The sequence below is a fragment of the Caloenas nicobarica genome, chromosome 5 (genome assembly GCF_036013445.1).
Source record: "Caloenas nicobarica isolate bCalNic1 chromosome 5, bCalNic1.hap1, whole genome shotgun sequence".
NCBI lineage: Eukaryota > Metazoa > Chordata > Aves > Columbiformes > Columbidae > Caloenas > Caloenas nicobarica.
Window position 1 is genome coordinate 40,499,940 of NC_088249.1, and position 25,192 is coordinate 40,525,131.

The following is a 25,192-nucleotide window of genomic DNA, read 5'->3' on the forward strand; positions in this document are numbered from 1 at the left end:
GGAACACGCATGGGTGGGAACAGCTGAGGAAGGAGCCCACAGCAAGCAAAGCTTATCGTGATTAGAACATTTGGGTCAAGTGCATGTAGCCAACAACCCACTCAAACCCCGTAAACGATAACAAACAGCCAATCTGCACACACAAACACTGTTCACACAGATTTTTATCCTTTCTATCACTGCATCACACGAACACACAGCAATGGAGAAAAATAGAGAAGCCACCTTTTAGGACTTGCTCTAGCTCTGCCTCTTTCAGAAGATCAGGGTCTCAAACCCCAGATTTCCTGTACAGCCACTAAAGCACCAATGCACAAGAAGTCTTCCTGTTTCTGTGTCTCATTCTCCTGAGAATTGCTCTGTTACCTCAAAGAAGGGCAAAAACCTGTTTGCTTCAGACTGAAAAACTCCAACAAAACTTCAGCTGTTTCCAAGGCTAGAAAAAGATACATATTGATCTCATTAGAAAATTTCTGATGAATCCTCTAAAGAGATTTTTAACCTTGAATTTTGAGGAAAGAGCCTGAAATTGGCAAGAGGAAAGTTTTCAAAGCAAGAGCAAAAGCCAGCCTAACCAAATCTGGCAAATTGTAAGAACCTCAGGTTCATTTGCAGTAGATGCTCATTAGTCTTCTCACATTACCTTCTGTGGAGATTGCTGGGCACAGCACACACAACACACTGATGGAGCTCAGCTGTGAAGGGTGTGTTCAAGCAACCCACTCTTCAGACACAGGTGAGCTTGGGGAGGCTCAGCTGTGCATGAGGCAGCTGTAATCCAGGTTTGCTAGATGCAGGAGGGCCATCTCCCATAGGCCCTGAAGGTCCTCTCCAAGTACAGCACTCATTTGAGTGTCCCCTTTAGCACGGGCATGTTGAACAGGCCAGCCAGCTCTAGTGCATTGAGCAGCATGTGCTTTGGAAAGGAAGGGCAGACAAAACACTATTGCCATGTGTCAACACCTTCCACTACTGGAACGTTTTCAGATGCAGAATTGTTTGCACTGGAACTTTAATGATGTCTTAAATGTAAAACTGAGCACTCAAAAGTTAGAAATTTTCAGAATTGAAGTTTTGTGTGCAATCTTAAGTTCTCCTTTTTATGTCAATGCTTACCCTTTTCTGCAGAGCTTATGATATAGTCTTTAATTATATAATAACATATTGTAATTCCTATTCATTCAGTGTAAACAATTTCCAACTCTATAAAAACCAGCTATTTTTAAATTCTGTTCTCATTGGCTTTACCATTTTTATTTCACTTACTGGAAATCTGCTGTAAACATAGTTACTGAATTTTGTGCAGTAGTTATAAGACAGCCATCACTGCAGTAGTAGAGTGCTTTCCAAACGTTAATTAATGTTTTCAAAATCTCTGTTACGCAAACTGTTTCATTCGTATCTTGTTGGGAAAATACTGATGGAAAGATAGGTTAACAGGAAAAGTACCCTCTAACTTTGAAAGCCTCATCTGAGGTGTCAATTTTTGCTTTTCCTAATATCCAGTGTTTATACAATACCATAGAACAAACAGCTCCCATTAACTTCGGTTCCAGGTACAAACATTCAGCATTTACACTAGTAAGACCCATACTCTCAACTCTGTCAATAGGAGAATGAGAAAAATACTATTAGTGGCCCTGGCGACAGTCTGCATTACTAACTTACCTAGTGTCTCCTAGGTACACTGTGAAAGGCAAGTAGTTCTCCACAACACCATTCAGCAGTGTTAAATCTGGACATCAGTCTTATTCTTCCTGTGATCTGCCTGATTTGTTGCATGCCTATCTATGAGGAAACAGAGGTCCTGCAACATGTGGCATCAGTCACTACGGAACTGGAACTTGTCCTTTGAGTCGATTTGAAATATAAAACGGCTGCTTATTAGTTGAGAGTTGTGCATTCTATGCATCAGGTACTATGCCTGCTTGTAATTAAAGACTGTAAAATATTAATATACCCATAATGCAGTCACTTTAGTTCTTTTATTTCACATATTTTCAATGCTTGACTGAATGATGACTTTTTAATATAATTGTCTCAGGTTTTCCTGATGTGTTTTTTCTGAGAATGTATTTTCCTTGGTTTTTAAAGCAATAGTCTGCCTGTCTATTGAGTTCTGATCTTTAGTCCAGTCTTTCCCCTCATATTTCCAGTGGCATTTCCAACCATTCCAAATCACTCCCTTCCTGTTTGCCCATATCTATCCCAAACCTATCACAACCCTCTTACCTCCATCATCTCCAAAGTTTTGCCCTTGACTAGCCTGCATTAGAATCGCACATTCCTATTGCAATGTGTCTGCCCATAAGACTGGTCATTTGAAAGCACAAGAGAAGACCACTATCTGTGCCCCATGCTCAGGGGATCTTTGAAGATTTTCAGCAGAGGCAGTGCTTTCAGAGCATCTGAAAACGTTCGTAGTGGAAGGTGTTGACACACGGCAATAGTGTTTTGTCTGCCCTTCCTTTCCAAAGCACATGCTACTCAATGCACTAGAGCTGGCTGGCCTGTTCAACATGCCCGTGCTAAAGGGGACACTCAAAGGAGTGCTGTACTTGGAGAGGACCTTCAGGGCCTATGGGAGATGGCCCTCTTGCATCTGGCAAACCTGGATTACAGCTGCCTCATGCACAGCTGAGCCTCCCCAAGCTCACCTGTGTCTGAAGAGTGGGTTGCTTGAACACACCCTTCACAGCTGAGCTCCATCAAGCCCTTATGTGCACTACCTACAGCCATCGAGGAGCACTGGCACCTCAAAGGTGAAGTATGCATTTGATTCAGCACTCCACCACGGGAAGCAAAGAAAGTAGAGGACAGAAATGACATGCTGACCACAGTGAACATCACTGAGAAGAACCACTGCAGCATACTCAACTATACGGAGCCACTTGAGAAAAGCTAAGACAAAGAAAGCTACTGTAGCTCTGTAGCAGCTCAGAGTAGTGAACGCAGCCATAGCTAAGGCTGGATCGTTTTTACATAAGGATGTAGTAGAGACCAGAATTAGTTATATAGACAGTGAACAATGATTTCCTACCATCACTGGAAAACAAAGGCATTCTCTTTCTATGCAGCACTTAATGTAATTTACCAAGAGATATTACCATTATCATATGAAAGTTGTATGAAGACTACAGCAGTTTGCATTCTCCTCTGATACATCACAAGTGAACTGTGCCATTGCCATTAGCTTTCTTACACAGTTCTGTGACATCCTAGCTTCCTGTTGAACAGGTGATCATTTGGTGGACAGATGAATCACACACATTTCAGTGCCAGTTACAAGTAGACATAACATGTATCTGTATCTATTCTTTATCACCTGTAAACACATTTCTGTTATCAACGTAGCTCAAGTATGGACAAGGTCAGAAGGCTGATGGAGAACAGCAGACAGAAGTGAATGTGAGTAAAATAAAGGTTATATAGATGGGTTGGGGTAAATGGTTCAAAGAGTTTGCATTCACTGAGCCACTTTACTTGGATATTTCAGCCTGGAGATAAGGAGTGCTCCTGGATTCTGGGTTAATGCCAAGCTCCCACAAAGCAGCGTCTGTGTCATGCTTGCTATAGTCACCAACTGGCTTGGAGATTCTGTCCTAAGCTCTAAATCTGGATTGTGCCAGGTCTACAATATTGCTTCAAATGAGCTGTCAATTGGACTTTGGCTAACTTCTTCCTGAGCTTCCCAAGGAATACGAGGTTTGGCAACAGGCAATAGTAGCCAGGCCTGACAGGTTCAGGGTAGGTTTCTATAGCATCAGGCTCACTCTTCTCTGTTTCAAAATGGAAAGAAAAATTCCATCCCTTGTGGGAATCTCAGTGTCTATCAATACAAAAACATACCCAAATGATGCTGTCTATGTGTTGTCCCAGAAAACATTCTTCATTACTGACAGGATGGATCAGTTAAGCACTAGAAACAGTATACCAATGTGTTTGTTAGTGTGACACTGGATGAACAGGTAGCCTCTCCCCCTTCCCGACGCTTTTGCTCAGAATGAGCTGATGGAGACTAACACCTGCTTTAAAAAAATTAAAATAAAAAATTATCTTTTTCCCCAGGTGTGCTGTGCTGTGGACAGACAACACCACCTTACCCATCTTGGGAGCTTTTTAGAGGAAGCTCTGTTGGTAAAGGAGGCTAAGTATTTAAAAATGCAATCTAAACCTACACTATGCAAAATTCAAATTAACATGGACTGACAAGCCAATTCTTTCTGCCTCAGCCCCCTTTCTCCACAAAAACTACACTGACAGAGAAGGCAGAAGAAAGAGAAACAGTGACTCTTCTGGTGCTGTACATAACAGAAGATCACTTTTCCCTTCCAAGATGTGCAAGAATAATATTACCTTTTCTGCCATGACATTTTATAAGTAATCACCACAAAATGTGGTATGATGATCTTTACTTCTTCTCTCAGTCACTGCTAAACAAAACAGCTATCTACCACATAAATACAACATGCATTCTCAGCCTCTAGAAATATTAGCTGTATTAAATTGCATCACATTGCGAGCATCTAATCAAACTGATTCACTTTAACACATTCCATTTATAATAAACCTCAGATGTGAGCTGAGAGGTTATTTTTGTCTATGTTAACTACCACACATTCAATTACAAAAAATGTTCACCCTCATCAAACCAGTCCAATTGGATAAAAGTGTCAGAACCCAAAAATATACATAGACACGAAAAGTTTCCAAACTATTGCTCCAGCCACTACCCTTATTCCTTTTCAGATTGGCATGGGTTTTTACAAAATAATCTTCAACTATGCTAAGTTGATGGTAGCCTGAGAAAAATCTGCTTAGGTAGAACCTCTTTAAATCTGATGAGGACTTGCTGTTTCTTTCCCTCTTTCCAGATATAATAAGCATTATAAGGAGGCTTGAAATGTAGAAATGCACAAACACAGAAACTTCTATAACATACCTAATCCAATAGGTTCATAAAAAAAAAAATATAACAGAGCTCTTCCAATTTTAAACTGTACACCCAAGCAACAAGAGGTTCTTTAACATATGAAAAGTGAAAACTATCAAAGGCAAATTGATTCGAAAGAGAAGAATCTTGTAACCTGTAAGTCATCACTTGAGATATACCTACGATGACAAACTCTTAAGAGATAAGCTGCCTCTCTTTCAACTGATTTCATAAGAGCTAACTCATTTCCTACTAGCCAAGAATCCACATTACTAATCAACAGTCACTGCTAGAACTGATACTGCTGATGTTTCGATACATTTGAGCGCAAAGTGGAGAATAAACCATCCTCAAACTGAGAAGGGCTCCCAGTTCAGAGTTTTGGCCCAATAACTGTGCAATGTGGAAATGTGGAACTTACTCTACTGCTGTTCCCCTTACATTTGTTCAGTAAACAATACAAATATTTCAGTATACAGGACTGTCATTATAAATCAGCATTTTTTAGTACTATGAAATGTATCCCATTAAAATTAGTTGTTCCATGAGCAGCAAACTAATGAAGCCTGGTCTCTATTTGACTGGTATCTACTGTCCTGCACCCTTATCAGAGTAACTACAGCTTGTCACTGTCCTCTACAAAGCTTGTGCCAACAAAAACCACCAATCCTTCTCATATTTCCACATCACCTTGTTCCCCTGTCCCTCAACTAGCGCTTTCCACATTCCCAAGCCTCGCCAGCCCACAGCACTGTATGCTCCCTCCCATACTTTCTCCTAATTACCCTCAGGACAAGGGGCACTACCTGCTGTGACTGGCTCGAGCACGGAATCACTGGTCAGTGCACATGCCGATTCGCTAGTTAACAAGCAACACAGAAGACAACCATTAAACTCATCTTGCACCTTCTCTCCTTGAGAAAAGGATTGCACTTGTTTTGCTTTCCTCTCTTCTACCCAGAGGTGGATCTTTGTGGAACTTTAAAGAGCTCCTGATGAAACTTTGAGATGTCTATCCCACTGCCAAATTTGGCTAAAATCTACTAAACTCATTAAAACGGAATTGACAGAGTGATTACACAAGCTTTTTCCTTTGGAAAGTAGGCTAAAAACCCATTAACAGTCTTACTTATGTCATCCCTTCTCTGCCATTCTTCATTTAAAAATAACAATTCTATTCTACTGCATTAGCTTATGTAACCCACCCCTGAGCCAAAGTAGTTGAAACTTTTGGTCTGTATTTATTGTATGTGCCTCTCCGTATGTTTGCCCAGTTTAACATGATTGGTATTATGAAAAATATTAGTGAGAAGATCAGTGAAACCAAATAAGCTCCACTAATGGCTGTCCCCCAAAGTTTCTGGACTGGTATCATTGCAAGCAAGAACTAAACTGCTTTTTTTCTAGCAAGCTGTCAGCTGTTCTCATGGTTACAGATCTAGGAATTTGGAATGACAGGTCATCGTTATGAGAATGAGTAGATTTATTTGGCATGTTTCTATCTAGTAAATAACATTCTCCTCTGAAGAGGACAAGAGACTGCTGTACATTACCATGGTGTTTATTCGCTGTGAAAACCACTTTTTAAAGTCTCTGTCCCAACAAAGAAGGTGCTAACCAGATTTATGTATTTCTTGAAATTGCTCACTCACAGAATGAAGACAAAAATACATAACTCTTGCACTTTCTTTATTACTATAAATGGACCACTGATGCTTTCACTGCAAGCTTCAACTGTGTATACACACTTTCCAGATGCTGTGAAGCAAGGGTAGAAAAGCATGCTTCTCATGCAAGGGAAGGCAGGAATGTTAACTGTCGTCATAAGGTAAAATCTATTCTGTCAACTGGCTATTTTAAAAATAACCAATAATTTTTAAGTTAACTGCCAAGATTTGTGAAGCTCCAGCTACGGCATTATGCAAATTACATTAACACAGCTATGTGCAATTGGTTTTCACAGAACCACAAGTTCAGCTCACAGGACAGCAGAAGAACAGGCTTCTCTCACACTTCCAACTCTCCATTGCTGTGTCTTCCTCCAGGAAAGCCAGGGCAGCCCAGTTTCCAAAGTCTCTGTTAATTACTGCAAAATCAAATGCGGAACTTGTGCTGAGGGAACAGCTACCCACTGTGCTTCTTTCAGAAGTGGGCCTGCCTAGATGCGAAAGGCATTTTGTCCCTGCTGAGCCAGGCTGGAACTGTACTGCAGTCATCAGTCACTCCCCGCAACAGGGGCCCTAAGGCTCCAGGGACATGCCCACATACTGCGCTAAGAAATAAAAATTTAACGTTGTCGTGATGTGCCAATTCATCCAACCCAGAATGCTCTGTGAAACACTTAACTGAATCACTCACGCTCATGGAGAACTCCCTGTTCGCCTCGTAAGCTGCCATGGAGAACCATCCTCCAAGGAGCACAGTTGGAGACAGCACTCCCAGGCTCACCATCCCAGGATTTAAGGCCTGGTAACTCTGGGGTGGCAAACCCTGGACACAGAGGAAGGGCTCCAGATTTTCCTGTCTCTTGCATGGGTCTACACAGGTAGCTTGAGAGCCCACAATATTTCAAAGGCCCAAAGAGGTCTTGATTTCCAAGTCAATAGTAGAGAGGCCTCCAGCTGAGAGGCCTAGGAGGGCCTTCTTCATCTTAAGTCTCAAGTTCCTCAGTCTGCAGATGGAAGCCTTGAAGCCCTGATAACAGGAACGTTATCAGAACTTCTGCTCCTGCAGTTGAAGACCTGGGAAAGTTTCCAAGGTCCCTGCTGGGCACTGGGGAGTCTAATAGGCTTGACAGTCCAGCAGTCCTCAGCGCGGGTCTGAGCTTACTTATAAGGTGCCAGGCTCCAAATTAATTTCTAACATTTCCAAAGAAAAGTCTAAGGAAATTCTAATACAAGGTAAGTTATAAAATGTCACAATTTCCCAAGAACTGGGGTACACCAAGTTTGGCCCACTTCTGATTTCAGTTTCCTTCAGAAAAATCTCTATCCCTTGTGTTCCACTCTGAGAAAAAGCCTTCAACTACTAAAATACATACACTGAGAACGATACATATGAACAAAATGTGCCAGTTTACTTCTAAGTAGCATCTTCAAAATACAAAAACATTCTTCCGGTTATCCTAAAATTTCTAGTTATTTCCACATATACATGCCTGCCTTGAACGCAAAGCCTTTGGTTCTAAAACACACTTATTCAACCTGCCTCAACATTAATTAGTGGAAAGGACACATCCTGTAAAGTTGAACCCACAGAGGTTCAAAGCAGACTTCTCCTTTGGCATGCTATGTACTCCCTGCTTCACTAAAGTAGCAGTGTCTGTAAAGACTAGACAGACAAGCGTAGGGATTGCTAGTATCACAACATTGACCAGTACTAGAAGACATCAAACACAAGAACAAGACGGTCCCGGTCACCTCCAGGTATCAGCCAGCCTACAGTGCAGCCACCTGAGATGAAGGGCAGTGTTTCCAACCAAAGGGAAAACAACAGACTCCCGGCATTCGAGCTCTCAGTGGGTAATGCCACAAGGAAAGCAGGGAAGAACTACATGAGTATGCATTAAGCAGATAAAATATTCGGCCCATTTAATTTATGAAGCAGTGTCATAAAGCTGGTGATACTTCTGCTGTTTTGGAGTCCCAGCTCTGGTTTGCCAGCCTGCCACAGAAGGGACAAGAAGATAAGGGACATCAGTCAGAATGTGGCTCTTGGCAGGCAGTTTGCCCCATCTGCCCCTACACTGCAGGTGCAGAAAAGTAACTCATCCATTAAAAGCATTAAGTATTTTACCAGTTGAGTGAATACTTACTCTACCAATTAGACATTAAAAAAAAATCCTGCAGCTGTACTAAACTTGGGAAACCTGCAGAAACATTTTCCAAAAGCTGAATTTTCATAATACTACTGAAGTTTTCCACACACTGAAATGAATAGGACATTCTCTTAGAGTTTAAAATACTTATAATACAACTATTTTTAGTTTGTCTATAAATCATTGTTAAAGACCTTCTTCTTTGCATTTAAAATTTTCTTCTCGTCATTAAAAGGCGACTAAAGCCTTTTCCAATTTTGCAGTGCCTAGAAACTTCATGTAACTTAAAAGAAAGTAATACCATTCACATCCACTTACACTGTATGTTTCAGATACATGCCTGTCATAATACATCTAAAGCATACAGTTCTACTGAACTATTTAAGACTCAATATTGCATACAATACCAATTATTTCAAAGACGCAGAAACAAAAGCTTGAAGGCAGCATGGCCTCTTGCCTGAAGAATAGTTTTTGCTTCAGCCTATATTCACAGACAAGTTAACCAGATATCACGATGCCATCTCAAAAGTTCTCTGTATTGCTAAACTGTTATCAGTAACTTCTTGTTCCATATTAACCACGCATACAGCCCACTGCAACAGCAGGGATACTGAACCAAAGGGTCAAACAGTCCTTTTCCACCTTTAATTTCTATTCTGCTCTTTCACAAAATCGCCACTAGCATAGCATGTATTTTAGAAAAGAAAGTCAAATTACAGTAGTAATTGTTTCCCCCACACATCAGATTTTATCTCAGGATCAAAACTACAAGTTAACTAGTATTATTATTGGTTTCTTGATATGCAATCTGACAAAGTACAAACCCTCTTTCTTTTTCCAGAACCAGGCCACAAGCTGATGCAAACAAAGCCAATATCGTGCACAGCATCTTAACTCCTGTATTATGTGTCCTCTAAAGTAGTAAACCCACAATTACCATGAGAAAAGTCCAGCTGGAGGTATCACCTACAAGTCACATTACTTCTTGCTTATACATTTTTTCAAAACGTATGTTCTGTTTGAAATAATTCAGTGCAAATGAGCTGGCAGCATACCAACAATTTAAGTTGTAGTCTCAATAAAGACAGGAGGAGGAATTCACTTAAGCGACATATTTCAGTTACAAAAGCCCGAGAAGCAGATTATAAGGAATCAGGCAATATATATTAAAGAGCATTAAAATGCATCTAACTATATGCCTTTAAAAGTGCACTTCATGGATGAAAGCTGCCAAATTACAGAGGGGATTTACTGAGAAGAATGCGTGATTGCCAGAACGGACAAAAGCATGCATTCTATCCATTCCAAGCTCCTCCCCATCTCCTGTCATGCTCACAGCAAGCAGCAGCTCGAAAACTGACAACCACAGGCTCCAGGATTGGAAGAAAGAAAAAATACCTGCTGGTAAATGCCTGGAAAAATTTTATTCTGAAGATCTGATAAAGGAGACTGGAAAAAACCAAAAACAAAAACAAAAACCACTTATGATCAAAGGCGTCCACCCCACGTTCTTGGGACATCAAGCACAATTTCACAACAGAAAGGAAACTGCACACACCTGGCTGGTTTTCAGAAGAGCCAACGTGCAGCAGCGCTTTTCGAACAGGCTCAGCAACCTGTACACCATATCGCACTGCTACTGGCCCCCAGACAGGAGCCTCCCGGAGTTTACGTGGAGCTGGGTCACAGAAACCCCACTCCAAACGGGAGCGCCTGGTGACCCCGAGGCAGCCAGGGGACACCCGGCAGGCCCGCCCAGCCAACCCCGCACAGCGCCGGCCGCCGGCAGGGGGCGCCGGCCCGGGGAGGGGAGCAGCGCGTCCCGGGCCAAACACTCCCCCCCGCAGCGTCCCCCTACCTGGTTGGTGTCCTCGCCGTGCTCCAGGTGCACGATGCCCTGGCTCCTGCATTCCGTGTCGCTCAGCACGTCGTCCTCCGAGTCCTCCAGGAGGGACGAGGAGCCCGTGGAGGAGAGCGAGGAGGTGGAAAGCCTGCGGGACTGCAGGTGCTGCGAGCTGTCCGTCCTCAGCCAGCCGCTCTCCGGGTGCGGCGGCTGTGCCTGGGGGCTGCCCTGCGCCTCCTCGCTCTCCTCGGCGGTGACGGTGAGCCGGGGGATGACGGGCGGCAGCACCCCGTTGGGGCGCCGGCAGCCCCTCTTCGCCGGGTCGGGCAGCTGCCGGGCGGCGGCGGCAGCGACGGCGGCGCAGCGAGCCTCGAAGAGGGAGCGGAGCTCCACCACGCTCAGCCGCTTGGCGCGGCTGAGGTCCGGGCTGCTGTGCAGCCCCGCGCGGGGCTCCATGGCGGGGTCAGCGCCGGGCGCCTGCCGGGCAGCGTCCCAGGCCCGACGGCCGGGGGCGTGCACAGGGGAGCGCCGCGCCGCCGGGGAAACTTCTTTGTGGCTCAGTCTCCGGTCGCTGCTCGGAGCCCGGCGGCGAGGCTCATGTCCAGCCCACCCTCCCTGGGCAGCTCTGACTCACCCGCGGCGACAGCCGGAGCCGGCTACCGTGCCCGCTGACCCGGCGCCAGGGCCATGGGAGCGCGCTCAGCCCGCCCGCTCGCGCGCCGCCCCCGCCCCGCTCTGCCTCGGCGCTGAGGGGAGGAGCGAGCCGAGCAGCGCCGCGGGGAGACCCTGCCCGCCCCTTCGCCGCCGCTGCCTCCGCCCTTTTGGTTTCGCTTTCCCTCAGGGGGCCCCCGGGGAGCGGCGGCGCCCTCGGGCTGTCCCGGCGGGGCGCCTCCCGCCTCACCGCTGCGCGCGCCGCCGCCCGCTCCAACGGCCGCTGCCCCGCGCCGGGTAACGGCTCCCCGGGCACGGCGGCTGCGCAGCGCGGGAGCGCCCCGGCCGCCCGTCCCGCCCGAGCCCCCTCCCAGCGGCTTTGTCGCCCTCCCGGGATTCCGACCCCCCTCAGGCCCGCCCGTGGTGGTTCGGGGTCCGTGCGTGTCCCCCGGCGGGCGCTGCCCGCGGGACGTACCTCGGCGCACGCCCCGGCCCCCATGGCGCCGCCTGGCCCCGGTGCGAGGGCTGCCATGGCGGGACCTCGGCAGCCCTCGGAGTGGCTCAGGGGAGAGGGGGTGACTGAGTTGTCACCAGCCCGCGGGGACCGGGTCGTTGTGCGCGAGTGACCCATGTGTTGAGTGGGCCCCGCCGAGGCGCGCGGTGCAGCCGCGGAGGCCGCGCCCGCCGGGCCGCGGGGGCCGCGCTGGTGCCCCCGAGCGGGAGGTTCCCACCGACCGCGCTGGTCGGGTTTCACGTCTCGCCTGTAACATCCTCCGGCGGTTTGCCTGCGTGTGACAGAGGCTGCAGGGCAGAGCCGTCCTCCTAAAGCCTGAATTTTCCATCAGTCAGCGCTTTACCTACTGAGCTGTGCTTAATCAGGTTGCCTTAAGCCCCAGGCTGCTGAGGTACCCCAGCCCCCTTTACTGAATGAATTTCTCAAACAACAACCTCCAGCTCGGTACTTCTCTGCTTAACTCCCACTCTTTACCGAAAATGTAACCCATGCCGGGCTGCCGCATGTGTTGTAATTGTAGCTATTAAGACCTTTGGAACAGAGAAAGGCGTCCTACTGTAGGGTTACATCAGCTGAGATGATTAGTAAAATTAATAATTTTGGAACCAAATGCTAAAGTCTTCAACTTAGTTTTTGCTCATTTATCTCATTGTTTCCTTGTACTCTCCCATCTGTCTCTCACCATCTGTTGTCTCTTGCCTGGTACTTGGGCTGCGCGCTCCTTGTGAAAGGGGCTGCGCTCCTGCAACATGTAATGCAGCGCAGCCCAGGCTGTGGCTGGGACTCCTGGGCCCTGAGATACTATGAGTAATTTGTTAACCTGTCTCAATTAATTGGGATTATTTGATTGCAGTTTACTGTGTAACAGCCCGATCTTACAGGTAGTCTTTGGGAAAGTCTGTTTCAACAGGCACCACACAACTTACCTTCTCCTGAGGCAACTGCTGTGCCACTCACAAAGCCCACAGCTTGGAAATGCCCGGGAGCAGACAGGAAGGTGGCTGGGGAACTTCGTAAGGAAGAATTCAGGTATCTTCAGATGCTCTTCTAGAATTAGGTGTTACCAAGCCAGGAATTTGGACAATCTGAATTTCCAGGTTAGATGGCCAAGTCTTGTGGCAGATTTAGTTCTTTGCGTAGAAGAAGTTGTGGGAGTTCTCCCAAGGAGCTGCCAAGATGTTTGTGATGGAGCAGGCAGAGGTGACAGCTACTGCCAAAATATATAAAAACACTAGCAATAAAGTGCCAAAGAAAATGGTTGGCAGTGCAGCTTTTTACCAACAAAGAGAAAACCAAAGGACTCATACGTGGATATTCCTTCCTGGTAGAGTGGAACGGTTTTAAGTTCTTTCTGAAATAAGATACAGAGTCACTGCTTTTCTTACTAACTTTGTAATTAGTTTCAAATTTTATAGTGCAGAGAGGCAATCTCAAAATATGAAGACCGATGAGGCCCAATACATACTTAAAGTCATAATAGTTTAATCAAAAGCATGATTTTATAATTGATGACTTTATGAGAAGACACGCAGTGATAAATTTATAGATAACAGCACAAAATGCAGAGGCCAGTTTTAAATGAGTATCCAAGATTACACACAGACAGGTTGTAGCTGTGGCAGCTTCCTTCTGCAGGCAAGCAAGATAGAAAAGGGGTTTAATCACAGCAGAGTGGTCAAGCGCAAGCTTTCACAGGCCAAACAGGAGCCCTTCATGGAGCCCTGCTGCACATGGCAGGACAGTTCAGTTTCCAGCCTCTTTTAGCCATTGCTTTATCTGCTGATTCTGCGATTACAGGATTATATATGGTCTGTGATTAGGAAACATTTTAAAGGTTTCCATATTTAGTAAACCTTAACCTTAGCAACAATTCTGAGACCACCAACTCTCTCCACATAGGGCTAAGATAATAGTTCAGTTATAAAATATAATTTTAGATGTTTTAATTTCAATAATGAAGATAGAAAAAAATATATGCAATACATGTAATTTACATAACACGTATAAAAATAGAAAAATGCCATTTTAATATCAATTAGTGGTGATTGGATAAGATTAGATAGGTTTAGTTGACTGCTTTTATAGCATATCAGCTTTAGAGAGCTACTGATCTCTGAAGTTTGTGTAAGTTTAACTCAAAGTCTTTCAATGCTACCAGGAGAATGAAGAGATTCTTCAGTCAGTCGGATATCACCACCATCTGCTTCTAAGTGTACAACTGAAAGAAGTGGTGCTGGCATCCTGGCAAAGTGGTAATGACTTGTATTTTCCACTTGTGAAATCCTGCATTCCTGACAGCAAAGGTCTGTCAGCAATGACGCTTGGCAAGAGCTGGATCTGATAAGATACAGATAAGTGTGTCCCTTACACAGATGGGTTTTACAGACAGGTAAACTGATATACAGACCATGAATGGGTTGACTATAGACATATAGTGAGTCAGGGGCAGAAACGGGCGCTTCAGATTTGCTCTCTGCTGCTGTAACCACCAGATCACATTCTCACCTCCAAGGGTTAAAAGTTTTGTTTCTCTCAGTCATTCTGATTCATATCGGTATTGCTTCTCACTGCCGGGGTTTCACATTTCACACACTCCTGCTACAAAAAGAACTTTCTGCCTTTATTTATATTGGGAAAAAAAAGGCTATTTAATTCCCATGAAATCCCTTTCTAAACATTGTTATTGTTAATATTTGGCTTACTTTTACTTCTTTTTGGTTTGCATTCCCATAGGGTGTCTAAGACTTGAAAATACAAAGCCAAAGAATATGCTATGGACATTTCTAACAGATATGAAAGATTCATGTAGACAACAGTTTAAATATGATCTAGAGGAGAGACTTGGATTTTAACTTGGTCTGGTTAGCACAAATAAAATACTTCATTGCCCACATGAGACTTCTCAGAGGGCTTAGAGTGTGACAGCTGAGAAACAATTCCCTCAGTTCCAGCCTGAGCATGACTTAAGACCTGAAAAGTAATTGAGAGTTGTGATTTACATGTCTCTCTTGGATGCATCAGAACAAGCAAGATAACCTTTATAATAGTTATAATATCTCTTTCAGGATCTAACTGTGGGAGAAAAAAAAAAGATGATTACATTTTCGTATAGGAAGACCCTTTTTCAGAACTTTGAGAAAGGTATTAATACATGGGCCCAAGAGCTGGTCAGGCTTAAGGGAAGATCGCGCCTCACCCACAGACCTTTCATGACTAAGACTAAGGTTCCCCCCAGTGACTGAAATGAAGATCACAGCTCCACCTGGAGAGTGAAAAAGGAAAACCATGGGTATGGATGGGCTTTCAGGAGCAAATCTGCAGAAAGATGATGCTTCTCTGCACAAAGAAGGCGGGAGCAGAGCAGGTTCTGGACCGGGCCAGCTGGCAAGCCTGGTGTAGCTGTCAGAGTCGCGGTAGCAGTGAGGGTGGACAGCTTCGTCGGCTAGTCACCAACTACAAACGGGCTGGGGACCCTGGCTGGGTGCTTTATTTGCTGTCTCTGCTGCTTGCTAGATTAAGTGAGCAGGTTAGTGCATGTTACAGCCACAACCTCTTTTTGTCATGCAAACATAACCAGAACAAATTATCCAAGTGCATAGCTACTGCATGCAAGAGGAGAATGAGTCTCCAAACCTAGGTTATATGATGTGAAAGAAATTGCTGCAAGAAATGTGAGTTCTTTAATTTTTTGGATAAATTTTTGTAGGCTATTTGCCAAATTCCCCTATGCTGAAGGCTTGGAGAATTTTGATATAAACTGTGGACGTCTGCTCAATGAAAGCCATATAAAAAGAAAGGATTTAGGAATCTGCTTTTACCTAAGAAGCAGCATAGCTGTAACTGAGGCAGCAATTTTAAAAATCATAATGTGGCTGGATTATTAAGATGTGAAGTGACACAAACAGTGCTGCAGCTGTCCCCTGCCCTGGATCTCTGGCCCAGAATCTGTGGATCAGCACTTGCAGAAGTAACTTTTTCTATTCTCCAGCCCTGCTGTCAGCTCAGCTACTAGTACGGTGTAGTATTAGTGCTGAGCAACCCAGGGTCTGTAGGAAGTTGGTGACCTGAAAGGAGAATCCAAAGCTGCTGGGTAAAGACAGGAAAGATGCTGTTTGATCTAAACAGTGGAATAAATTGGGTGCAGATTCCAAGGATATGAAGATGACTTAGCAGGGATACTGGCATTTGAACAGATCCTCAGCTAGGAGGGAGATGTAGTATACAAGTGAGCATGGTTATATAGATCTCAGTGTATGGACCAGATGAACCTGCAGGAAAGAGACAATAATCTATGAAGGTCCCCTCGTGGCTGGAATTAAAATTACATTTCCGAGTCAAGTCACTGAGCAGAAGTACATAGAACTATTTAGCTCCCTCACGTACTCAGATGCAAGAGGGCGAGCTAGCAGTGGAGACAATACATTAATACCTCAAGCACAGCCAAAAGCCACTGCTCCCTGGGAAAATGGGTTGCAAGTGTTTGAGATCATAAGGTGACAGCCATGAGGGTGAGAAAAGACAAAAGGATAAGGCAAGGAGCGAGGAAAGAGGATATACAGCACCCCTGCTACCAAAATGACTCACAGTGGTCTGCTCATATATAGTGCCTATAGAGATCTATATGATTAGTCTATAGGGAAGAGTGGGGAAATACTACGGGAAGTAAGAGCTACATGGAAGGTGAAGAAAGGAGAGATCACAACTGAGTGGAAAACACCCAGGAAGAAAAACAAATTTCTCCCACATCTGCCCCATCTCGTGCAGCAGACAGTTACTGTTCTTCCCCGTGAAAGGGGGAGAATAAGGCCTTTCCTTCCCACTTCCCTCTCAGCCTGTCACCACTATTCTCCCTAGCACTCTTACTGTTGGCCTGGGGGCAAACACATCCAGGGAATAGAATAAAATGGGAGACGAGAAGGGGCCCAAGTGTGCTATTCCATGATAAAAAGCATGTGCCAAAAGGAGCAGCCGGGTAGCAGCATTGCTGGCTGCAGGCTTGTTAGTCTGGTGTGTGAATCGTGCACTCCCTCCTTGGCTGCACCTTCGTAGAAGAGCATCTGAGATACTCTCATGGTTTCTGCTTGTATTGTGCCTGCTTTCAGCTTAAATAAGTCATCTTCCATGACTGTCATTTCAGCAGAAAATCCACACAAAAAATGTCATAACAAAACAAGAGGAAGTTTTGCTGTCTTGTGATTGAGATGATTACAGGTAACACTTCACCCTAACAACCACGTTCCTCATAGTTCCCTATGAACTGACTGTGAGAGCTTCAGTATGAAGATTTAATCTAAAGATAATTACTCCAGTGAAACCACTTATTAACTTTACACTTTAAATGAGTCTTGTGGTTTAGCACCAGCCAGCAACTAAGTACCACGCAGCCGCTCGCTCATTCCTCCCCCACCCACAGTGGGATGTGGACGAGAGACAGGGAAAAAAAAAAGTTAAAACTTGTAAAACTTGCAGGTTGGGATAAAAACAGTTTAACAGGATAGCAAATGAAGAAATAAACAATATCAATAATAACAATAAAAGAATATAGAAAGTGAGGGATACACATGCACAGCTCACTCCTGAACAGCAATACCTGTCCCCGCTAGGAGAGCTCCCCGAGTTTGTATACTGAGCATGACATCATATGGGATCGAATATCCCTTGGGCTAGTTTGGGTCAGCTGTCCTGCCTGTGTCCCCTCTCAGCTTCCTGTGAATATTAACTCTGTCCCATATGAACCCAGGACAGTAAGCACAGCTGTTATTTTTGGCTAGCCATTTATAGCACCCTCAGAGCATCATGACACATTTGCCTGTGCTTACAGTAATGCTCACATTAAATTCTGTGGATTTACTTCTGGTTTATAATAGTGTAAAGAAGAGCTTGGTGTACACAGGCAGACTGTTTCTAGAAGTTTAATTTCACCCGTTCACCCTGCAGCTCAGGGGTGTACTTAAAGAACAAATCATGGTTCTTCACTGTCAGAATTGATTAAAAGATATCTCAGCAAGAGGCTATTCCACTTTTAACACATTGAAAAAAATAAATTGTAACCCCCCTTCCAGATTATGGAGGAAAACTGAAAGTCTGAGATAACTAGTTTAGATTTTGACAAAGATTAAAGCAGAAACTAATGTTTTCCACAGAAAGAAACCCTAGCAGCTTTTATCATAACAATGACGCTGGTATGGTAGCTGAATTGAAATAGTCTTTTTAATGAAGGGTGTTACTACACAAATATGGTAAAAAATTTATACCCCAACAATCATTTCTTAGGGAACAATTTCATAGCTGGGGCAGGGCAGAGGTTTAGTCCATAAAATATTTCTTTGTCCACACAGTTTGCTTTGCCAGTTCATTTGACAGTGCTGCACTGAAAATCAAATATATCCTGAAAAGTCATAGGCACACTATAGTGGTATTATTGATGCCATATGAGTGTATTTTAACGAAAAGGTAAGAAGGAGTAATTACTAAGCAACGTGCAAGCAGCTGTGCTTTAATATGAAGGTCTAGTTTGCACTTGTGCAAAATTACTCATACTTAGAATGTTTTTTAGCATTTTTTAGGATATAAAGATGCTCTTCATCATGACCTAATTGCAAATTATTGCCAATATGTTTACAATAATGTTTGCTTTTTCCTGCATATTCCCAGCATGTCTGTTGGCACATACATGTGCCCAGCTTTTTAAACTATATCACAGTATGATGAAGAACTTGACAGGGATTTTTATTCAGAAGACTTGATTGTTTGTCCTCTGGAATCAACTGAAATATAGAATAAAAACTGGAATACAAGATAGAATAGAAATTAAAATAATTTGCAAAAATATTCAGGAAATGTTTTCTCTGGGTTTTTTGTTGTTTTGTAAAATTAAATATTTGCATGGTTTTTATTTATTTGCCTCTGAGAAGTACTTACACATGCTTTCTTTACTTGAAATCATAGGAACAAGTTGATCACTAATATAACTACGTGCTTACTGTCACTGTCTTCAAAGGGTTTTCACTACCTGTATGTGGCATGTTTTTTAGGTGGAGAGTGTTGCAAAGGAGCGTGTTGGGTAATTACTTCCTCCAGCCGATTGTAAGCGTGTCAGGGAAAAGAGTGATCTATGAACATCAAAAGAAGAGCAGCAGAATTAAAATATAGCATGAGAAGAACATTTCCAGCCTCACTACTCAGGTGCGCACTGTGCCGTAGGGTTGTACCTCTGTACTAGCCCGTCCATCTGGCCCGGGCGCCGCGTTCCAGCACCGCGGACAGCGCCGGAGCGCCGGGGACCGCCGGGAAACCAAACCCGCCCAGCTGAACCCACCCCGGACAAACCCACCGCGGCCGAACCCACCGCGGCCAAACCCACCCCGGACAAACCCGCCCCGGCCGAACCCACCCCGGCCAAACCCGCCCCGGCCGAACCCACCGCGGCCAAACCCACCCCGGCCAAACTCGCCCCGGCCGAACCCACCCCGGCCGAACCCACCCCAGCCAAACCCAACGCGGCCAAACCCATCCCGGCCAAACCCAACGCAGCCGAGCCCACCCCAGCCCCGGTGGAGCTGGATTTTGGTGTGTCCATACAAGCTCTGGATAGCTTGCTTTGTTAGTGCCAGTCTTTGTCAGGCTATTGGTGCCCAGGCAGTGTTTAAGACCAAAACAAAGCTTCATGTTTGTACTGTTAGGTCAGTGGTTCTGTCTTCAAAACAGAAAACCCATATTCTGTCATCGTCTAGAGGTCCCCAAAACTATCATCACCAGTAATGCCTCTGAAAAGTGTCTGGTAAGATTCTTAGCAGTGATAACACTGTAACTGTAATGATGTTCCTAATGCAAGTATGACATAACCATTCATGCTGTGTAGCCAATCACAATGGACAGCCTATTGCACTAGATGTTGCAAGAGGAAATCAGTATAAAAAGTAGATAAAATAACATGTAAAACATATGCTTAAGGTCTGGTTTTTCCAAGGTTTTTCTGTGGTAACATGCATGAAGTTTTAATTACATTTTTTTGTATTACTTTGAAAGTGAAGCAGGTAGTAGACTGAATGGAAATTAATCTCTGGTTTTTGCATTAAAGAAATATTAACTCTCAATTTCTGCTGAAGTAAATCAATAATGGGGACCATAAGAAGTTCTACTTTCCCTAGGACCACGTATCTGTCTCTTTAATTTCTTATTTTTTTCAGATCAGAATATAAATTACTCTGTCTTCTCCTTCAGCCTAGTGGATAAATTCTGAGATTTCCTACACCATTCTTATTAAGGGTTTCTTCAATTCTGTACGTGAATAAACTACCCAGGACCCTGCTGCAAAAGTTAATGCTGACATATCCATTTGCTGAGCTAATATCTGGCACTTGTCTTTGGTGTTCCTGCCATTGCTGAGAGCACAAAGAGTTCTCTTCAGTAACTGAACTGGGTTGCAGATCATTAGATTTGGTTTCCCCCTCTGTTTCTCTTTCCAATACAGCAGATTGGTTGAAAAAGACACTGAAAGCAAGACAGGATTAAAACATCCATTCTTCCTCATAAGGAACTACATTACTGTAGTATAAGCCAAAGGTGGTCAGTCTTTCAGCAGATGCTTCTGATGCCTCTGACAGAATAGGTGGCTCAGCAATCAAGCATTCCTCCAACCTCCTGAACACACAGTGTTTTCCACTGTTCCATCTTTCCGATGGGACTAGTTGCACAATTTATCCTAATAAATGGTGATAAACAAAATAGCCCTGCAAAAGTACTAGGGGAAAAATACTCCATGCTTTTACTGGCATAAAAAAACTATTAACGTGGAATTAACATAATGGAAAAAATAGAGAAAAAAAAAAAAGAAAAAAATGTGAAGGGTATTTTACTCATGCATGCAACATATTGCCTTAGGTAAGTACTATTTGGCAATCTGCATGATGACCAGACAGGAAGCAAGGAAAACCACAGGCTCTTTGAAACTGCAAGGAGAAGACCTTTGTTTCCCTAGTGGGGTTGTCATCAACCTGAAGAAAGACTCTTTGGTTTTAGTTTTGTTTTGTTTTGTGTGTTGTTTTGTTTTGTGTTTTTTAAGTTGGCAATGGTGACTATTAATTAGTTGTGGTGTTTACTAACTTCTGTATATAAGTTGGAGGAACAATAAATCCTATAATGTTATCAAAATACTTGCCAAAGAGTTTGAGAAATTGCCTCATGAGGACATAAGCACCTTTAGAAGTGGAGACTCTAAGCTGAGATGATCCAGGGACAATGATATGAGGTGTCTAGGGTGTTTGTTTGCATTTTCATTCTAGGAACTGCATTTCCCTCACAGGAAGTTTTTGGTCATTTTCCTGAAAATCTTTTCCCCTTTGATACACAAGCATATGGATTCCTTGAAAACAATGTTATCTGTAGGTTTCATCATCTAAATAGATCATCAGAATTTTGGCTGAGAGTAATAATAGAGGAATTGAGCTGTACTTCACACAGAAAATGCCTAATGGCCAGTTAGATGTTCATACATCACCATATACCACACCCTGTTTTTCATATTGTCACATGAAAATCAAATTCACAAAGAGCTATTCAAAGAGGGTGAATGGATAAATGTCTCCCTAAAACAACGACAGAGATGAATCAAAGCACACCTCTTCAAAGGTAAGCAACTGAAAATTAACTGTCTTCATAATTCATTTGTATATAACATTGAACCATAAAGTTCATTTATAGCTTAACAAGGGTGCTGATAAATCAAATCTATAATGCTGTGTTGTCCTGCCCAGTTGCAGGCCAAAAAAAAACCAAACCCACCCAATCACTGGCACAAGAAATCCACTAGTGGCCAAATTGAAACTTGTTCCAGGGAAAGAGGGAGATAATCAGAGAGAGAGGGAGAGAGAAACAGAGAGAGAGAAAGAACAGTCATAAGAGTCTTGAGATAAGAGAACTGAAATACACCAACCATCAAATACCTCTTGGAATGATCCTCTCTTGCCTGGCCCACACATCACCACCAGATGGCCCCGTAGGAACTTGGATGAAGAACTGGTTACTCGCTTCAAAGGTAGATGGGCGATTAAAACTGATCTGTCCAATTTCCAAGGGGGCCAACTGCCAAAAAAAACCCCCAAAAACCAAAAAAACCCACAAACACCAGCAAGCCCCCCCCTCCAACAACAACAGAAACAAACGAAAGACCCCAACAACAACAAAATCCAAACCAAAATAAACCACAAAAAAAACCCCAAAATCTATCAAAATCCCCCCCCCCAAAACAAACAAACAAAAACCACAAACCAAATCAAAACAAAACAAAAACCCACGTCCAAAAGCCTAGCTGTATGAGGCTAGAGAGCTTGAACAGCTCCAGGTAGAAAAACTTGGATTAGAATCCATGTCTTGAGTCCTAGGATGTTTGGATGCAGTATCATGGTTCAGTATAAAACCACAAGAGATGATGCACTAATACAAGGGTGATATTGAATTCACAGTACAAATGGGAATGTATTATGTGACATGCCTGAGTTCATCATTTCAATCTATGTGGCACTTGCGAAGTCACAATAACACATGCAGCTTTGGGTATCACGCTTCAGGAGAGGTGGAGACCACCTGGAACCGGAGAGAATTCGAAGGAGAGGAGCAAAGATGAATAAAAGTTCTGCAAAACATAACCAGTGTGCAAAGCCTGAAAAAAATGGCTTGCGAAGCTGTTTAATGAAGAGCTTTGTTGACCAGTTGCAGGCAGCAGTTGGCATTGTGGGCAGAGCCCTGAGTTAAAATCTGCAAGTTTAGTGGTGAGGAGTAGGTAGGACTTTGGTGCCATGAGCCAGAGAATGAGAGATAACAAATCCTGGAACAGGCAGTCTCTTGAGGTCCCCTTCAGGTTCATTTTCTAAGATGTCAAGGAGATTCCTTTGCTGGGGAATTAATAGTTACACATATCAGTGGAAAAGCACTCAATGCTAATTTCAACACCTTCAGGAATTTCACCAAAAACTTTTCTAGAAAAGGTGAAGTACTTTGTTTTCAGATAGCCCAGGCCTTTTGACACGAGTAGGTCATACAAACGTAAGCTTAATTACAGAGCAGAATTTAAGAGACAAGGAAACCTTAATTTCTAGCCCTCAGTGGCGTCCCAAAGGTTCTTGCACACTTTGGAAGGAGGATTCAACTCAGACTTTCCTGTTCTCCTCTTCCAGGTGCAAGGTGTTATGGAGACCTCTTCTAGCTCTTCATTTCTTGAGGAGAGGCAAGCACTCAGTAGTTAAGCACTAGAGGTCAAAAGTGCAGTTCTTCTAATCTCTCATCTATACTGTTGGAGCTAAGCATTTCACGAATATATTCTCATAGATGCTTGAATTACTGCAGTGGTGCTTTCCAAGATCTGTATTATCTCCTGCCTATGACCACTTGAAATCTCTGGGCTGGATAGTCCTAAGCTCACAGCCCGTGAGGCATTCTTTCTGGTCAGTGTGAACAGGATACACCTGACCCACAGATAAAGGATTCTGATTTTCCTAACACTCAACAGCCACAGCAAGCAAATCCTATTTTTCAGATGAGAGTATTAACCCTGGAAGTGAAAAATTTTGGTGTAAGTCCTCTTCAGCCTAAATTCTAATGTGGAAAGCACTCCACATCCATAGCTGTAGGATAAGCCATCTTCACTCCTCTGACAGGCTGATGTAATGCTGTGTAAGCATTCAAATCACCCTGCTAGTCTATACCTGTATAAAAAAGTGTTGCTATGCTTTTCAGTGTTCATATGTCTCCCACCCTGGAGGAATATCCTGTGGAAGTCTCCATAGCTGGACAGGAACACGAAGCACTGCAGTACGGCCCTGTAAAATGTTACCAATAACTGAACAGTGCATCCTTCCCTTGCTTCCAGATAGAGATGCACACATTGGCTATGCCTTATCCTGAGGGAGACAGCAGGAAATAGTCATTTATGTACTGATTTGTTTATATATTTTACCCTTCAAACACCACATTATAGTCAATATAGACACCTTCCCCTTCAATGATAAATTTAAATTGTTAATTGTTACTGCAGAGTGTAGTACCCAAGTTAGGGGCCCTTCTAGGTGGACCAGATTATACCTTTACCTTAGAGCGTGCTGCCATGAGAGAGAGAAAAATATTCTGAACTCATAACATCTATGGTTTATTAGAACAAAAATTAGGAAAAAAATAAGGCAAAGCAAACAGGAATTGCAATACGTGGTATTTACTAAGGCTGCAAGACTTAAATTCATATAAAGACTTTAAAAGCAGTTTATATATGAAATAGGCAGTTAAAACATCTATTTCAGAGCTTTTCTTTACATATATATTTTTACAATTTTAGAGAGATTCCTAAACCTGCAGTTTACAGAATCTGGGGGCTAAATCTGTGTCAGACTCAAACAAAACTGAAAACCAGAGCAGACTGAAAAGCCTCGGCAGAGGCCATAACAAATGCCAAGCACGTAGGGCACAGTCAGCTGCCAGCAGTGAGACAGAGAGTTCCACAGCGTGTATACCACAGCAACAGGAATTTAGTGAACAAATCCAAATTCTGACATGGCATACAGTTAAAGTGGGTGTGTGGCTCTGCACAGCAACAAAGAATATCACTACAAATAAAAGCTGTGACCTTTTTTTAAAAAAAAATTAAAAACCTACAGGGCTTTACCTGTAGCAATAGTTGCTGTGCAGCAAGAACCCCAAAAAGCCAAAGCCATAATCTCAACCTTCCAAAAATGTATTATTCAGTTACTGAATACCAAAAATCTTCAGGATAATAATTTGTTTATATTAATTTGATTGATTTTTCCAATTTTTTCTTCTCAGTTGTGCAGTATTTCTAGAACAGAATGCATCCAGAACCAATTGTTTAATGTTTAGATGTCAGGAGGATTCTCTCCTAACTGTCACTCTACTATTTCATGCTTATCAAATGTTAGAAGTCTCAAGGAGCCGCTTTACTATGCAGGCAGCCCTGGGGACAAATCTCTGGGTAAACAAAATTTAATCCTGCAGAGAATGATGGCCTTTCGTGAGAGAGGATTTCCTGTCTCTTTTGATTTATAATTATCAGAGGCCTCTGAGACTTGATGTCGATGATCCCAAAATTAGCTTCCTCCCTCTACCCACTAAACCTATCTGAACGAAAGATGAGTTTTATTTTAGAGCAGAAATGCCTTAAAAAAGTCCTTCACTTTAAATTCACACCTCACCTTGTAGTAATACCTCACTTGTGGAGCCCATGCTTGAACAACTTTCTCACATGAAAAGCCTCCTTGCAATACTTGCAATACATCCAGCAACATGCACCTGGCAACAACCTGTGCCTGAATAAGTCAACATCTGCAGCACCTGTTTGGTGGCCCCTGACTGTGGGAACTCAGCTGGAGTCCATAAATGCAGTTCAGGTGAATACTGAAGAAGGGATCCGGGAAAAAAGTAGGAACC

General features: G+C 43.5%; 1 protein-coding gene across 1 annotated transcript in view; it reads right to left on the reverse strand.

The window, feature by feature from the left end:
• The window catches only part of ITPKA (inositol-trisphosphate 3-kinase A), a 38,781-nt gene extending 27,035 nt beyond the window's left edge, over positions 1 to 11,746 (reverse strand). The window contains exons 1-2 of the mRNA XM_065636874.1: positions 11,231 to 11,746; positions 10,612 to 11,190 (exon numbers count right to left, since the gene is read on the reverse strand). Coding sequence (XP_065492946.1) covers positions 10,612 to 11,190; positions 11,231 to 11,746 — 1,095 coding nt within the window. The remainder of the gene's footprint in view (positions 1 to 10,611; positions 11,191 to 11,230) is intronic.
• Positions 11,747 to 25,192: the final 13,446 nt, after the last annotated feature.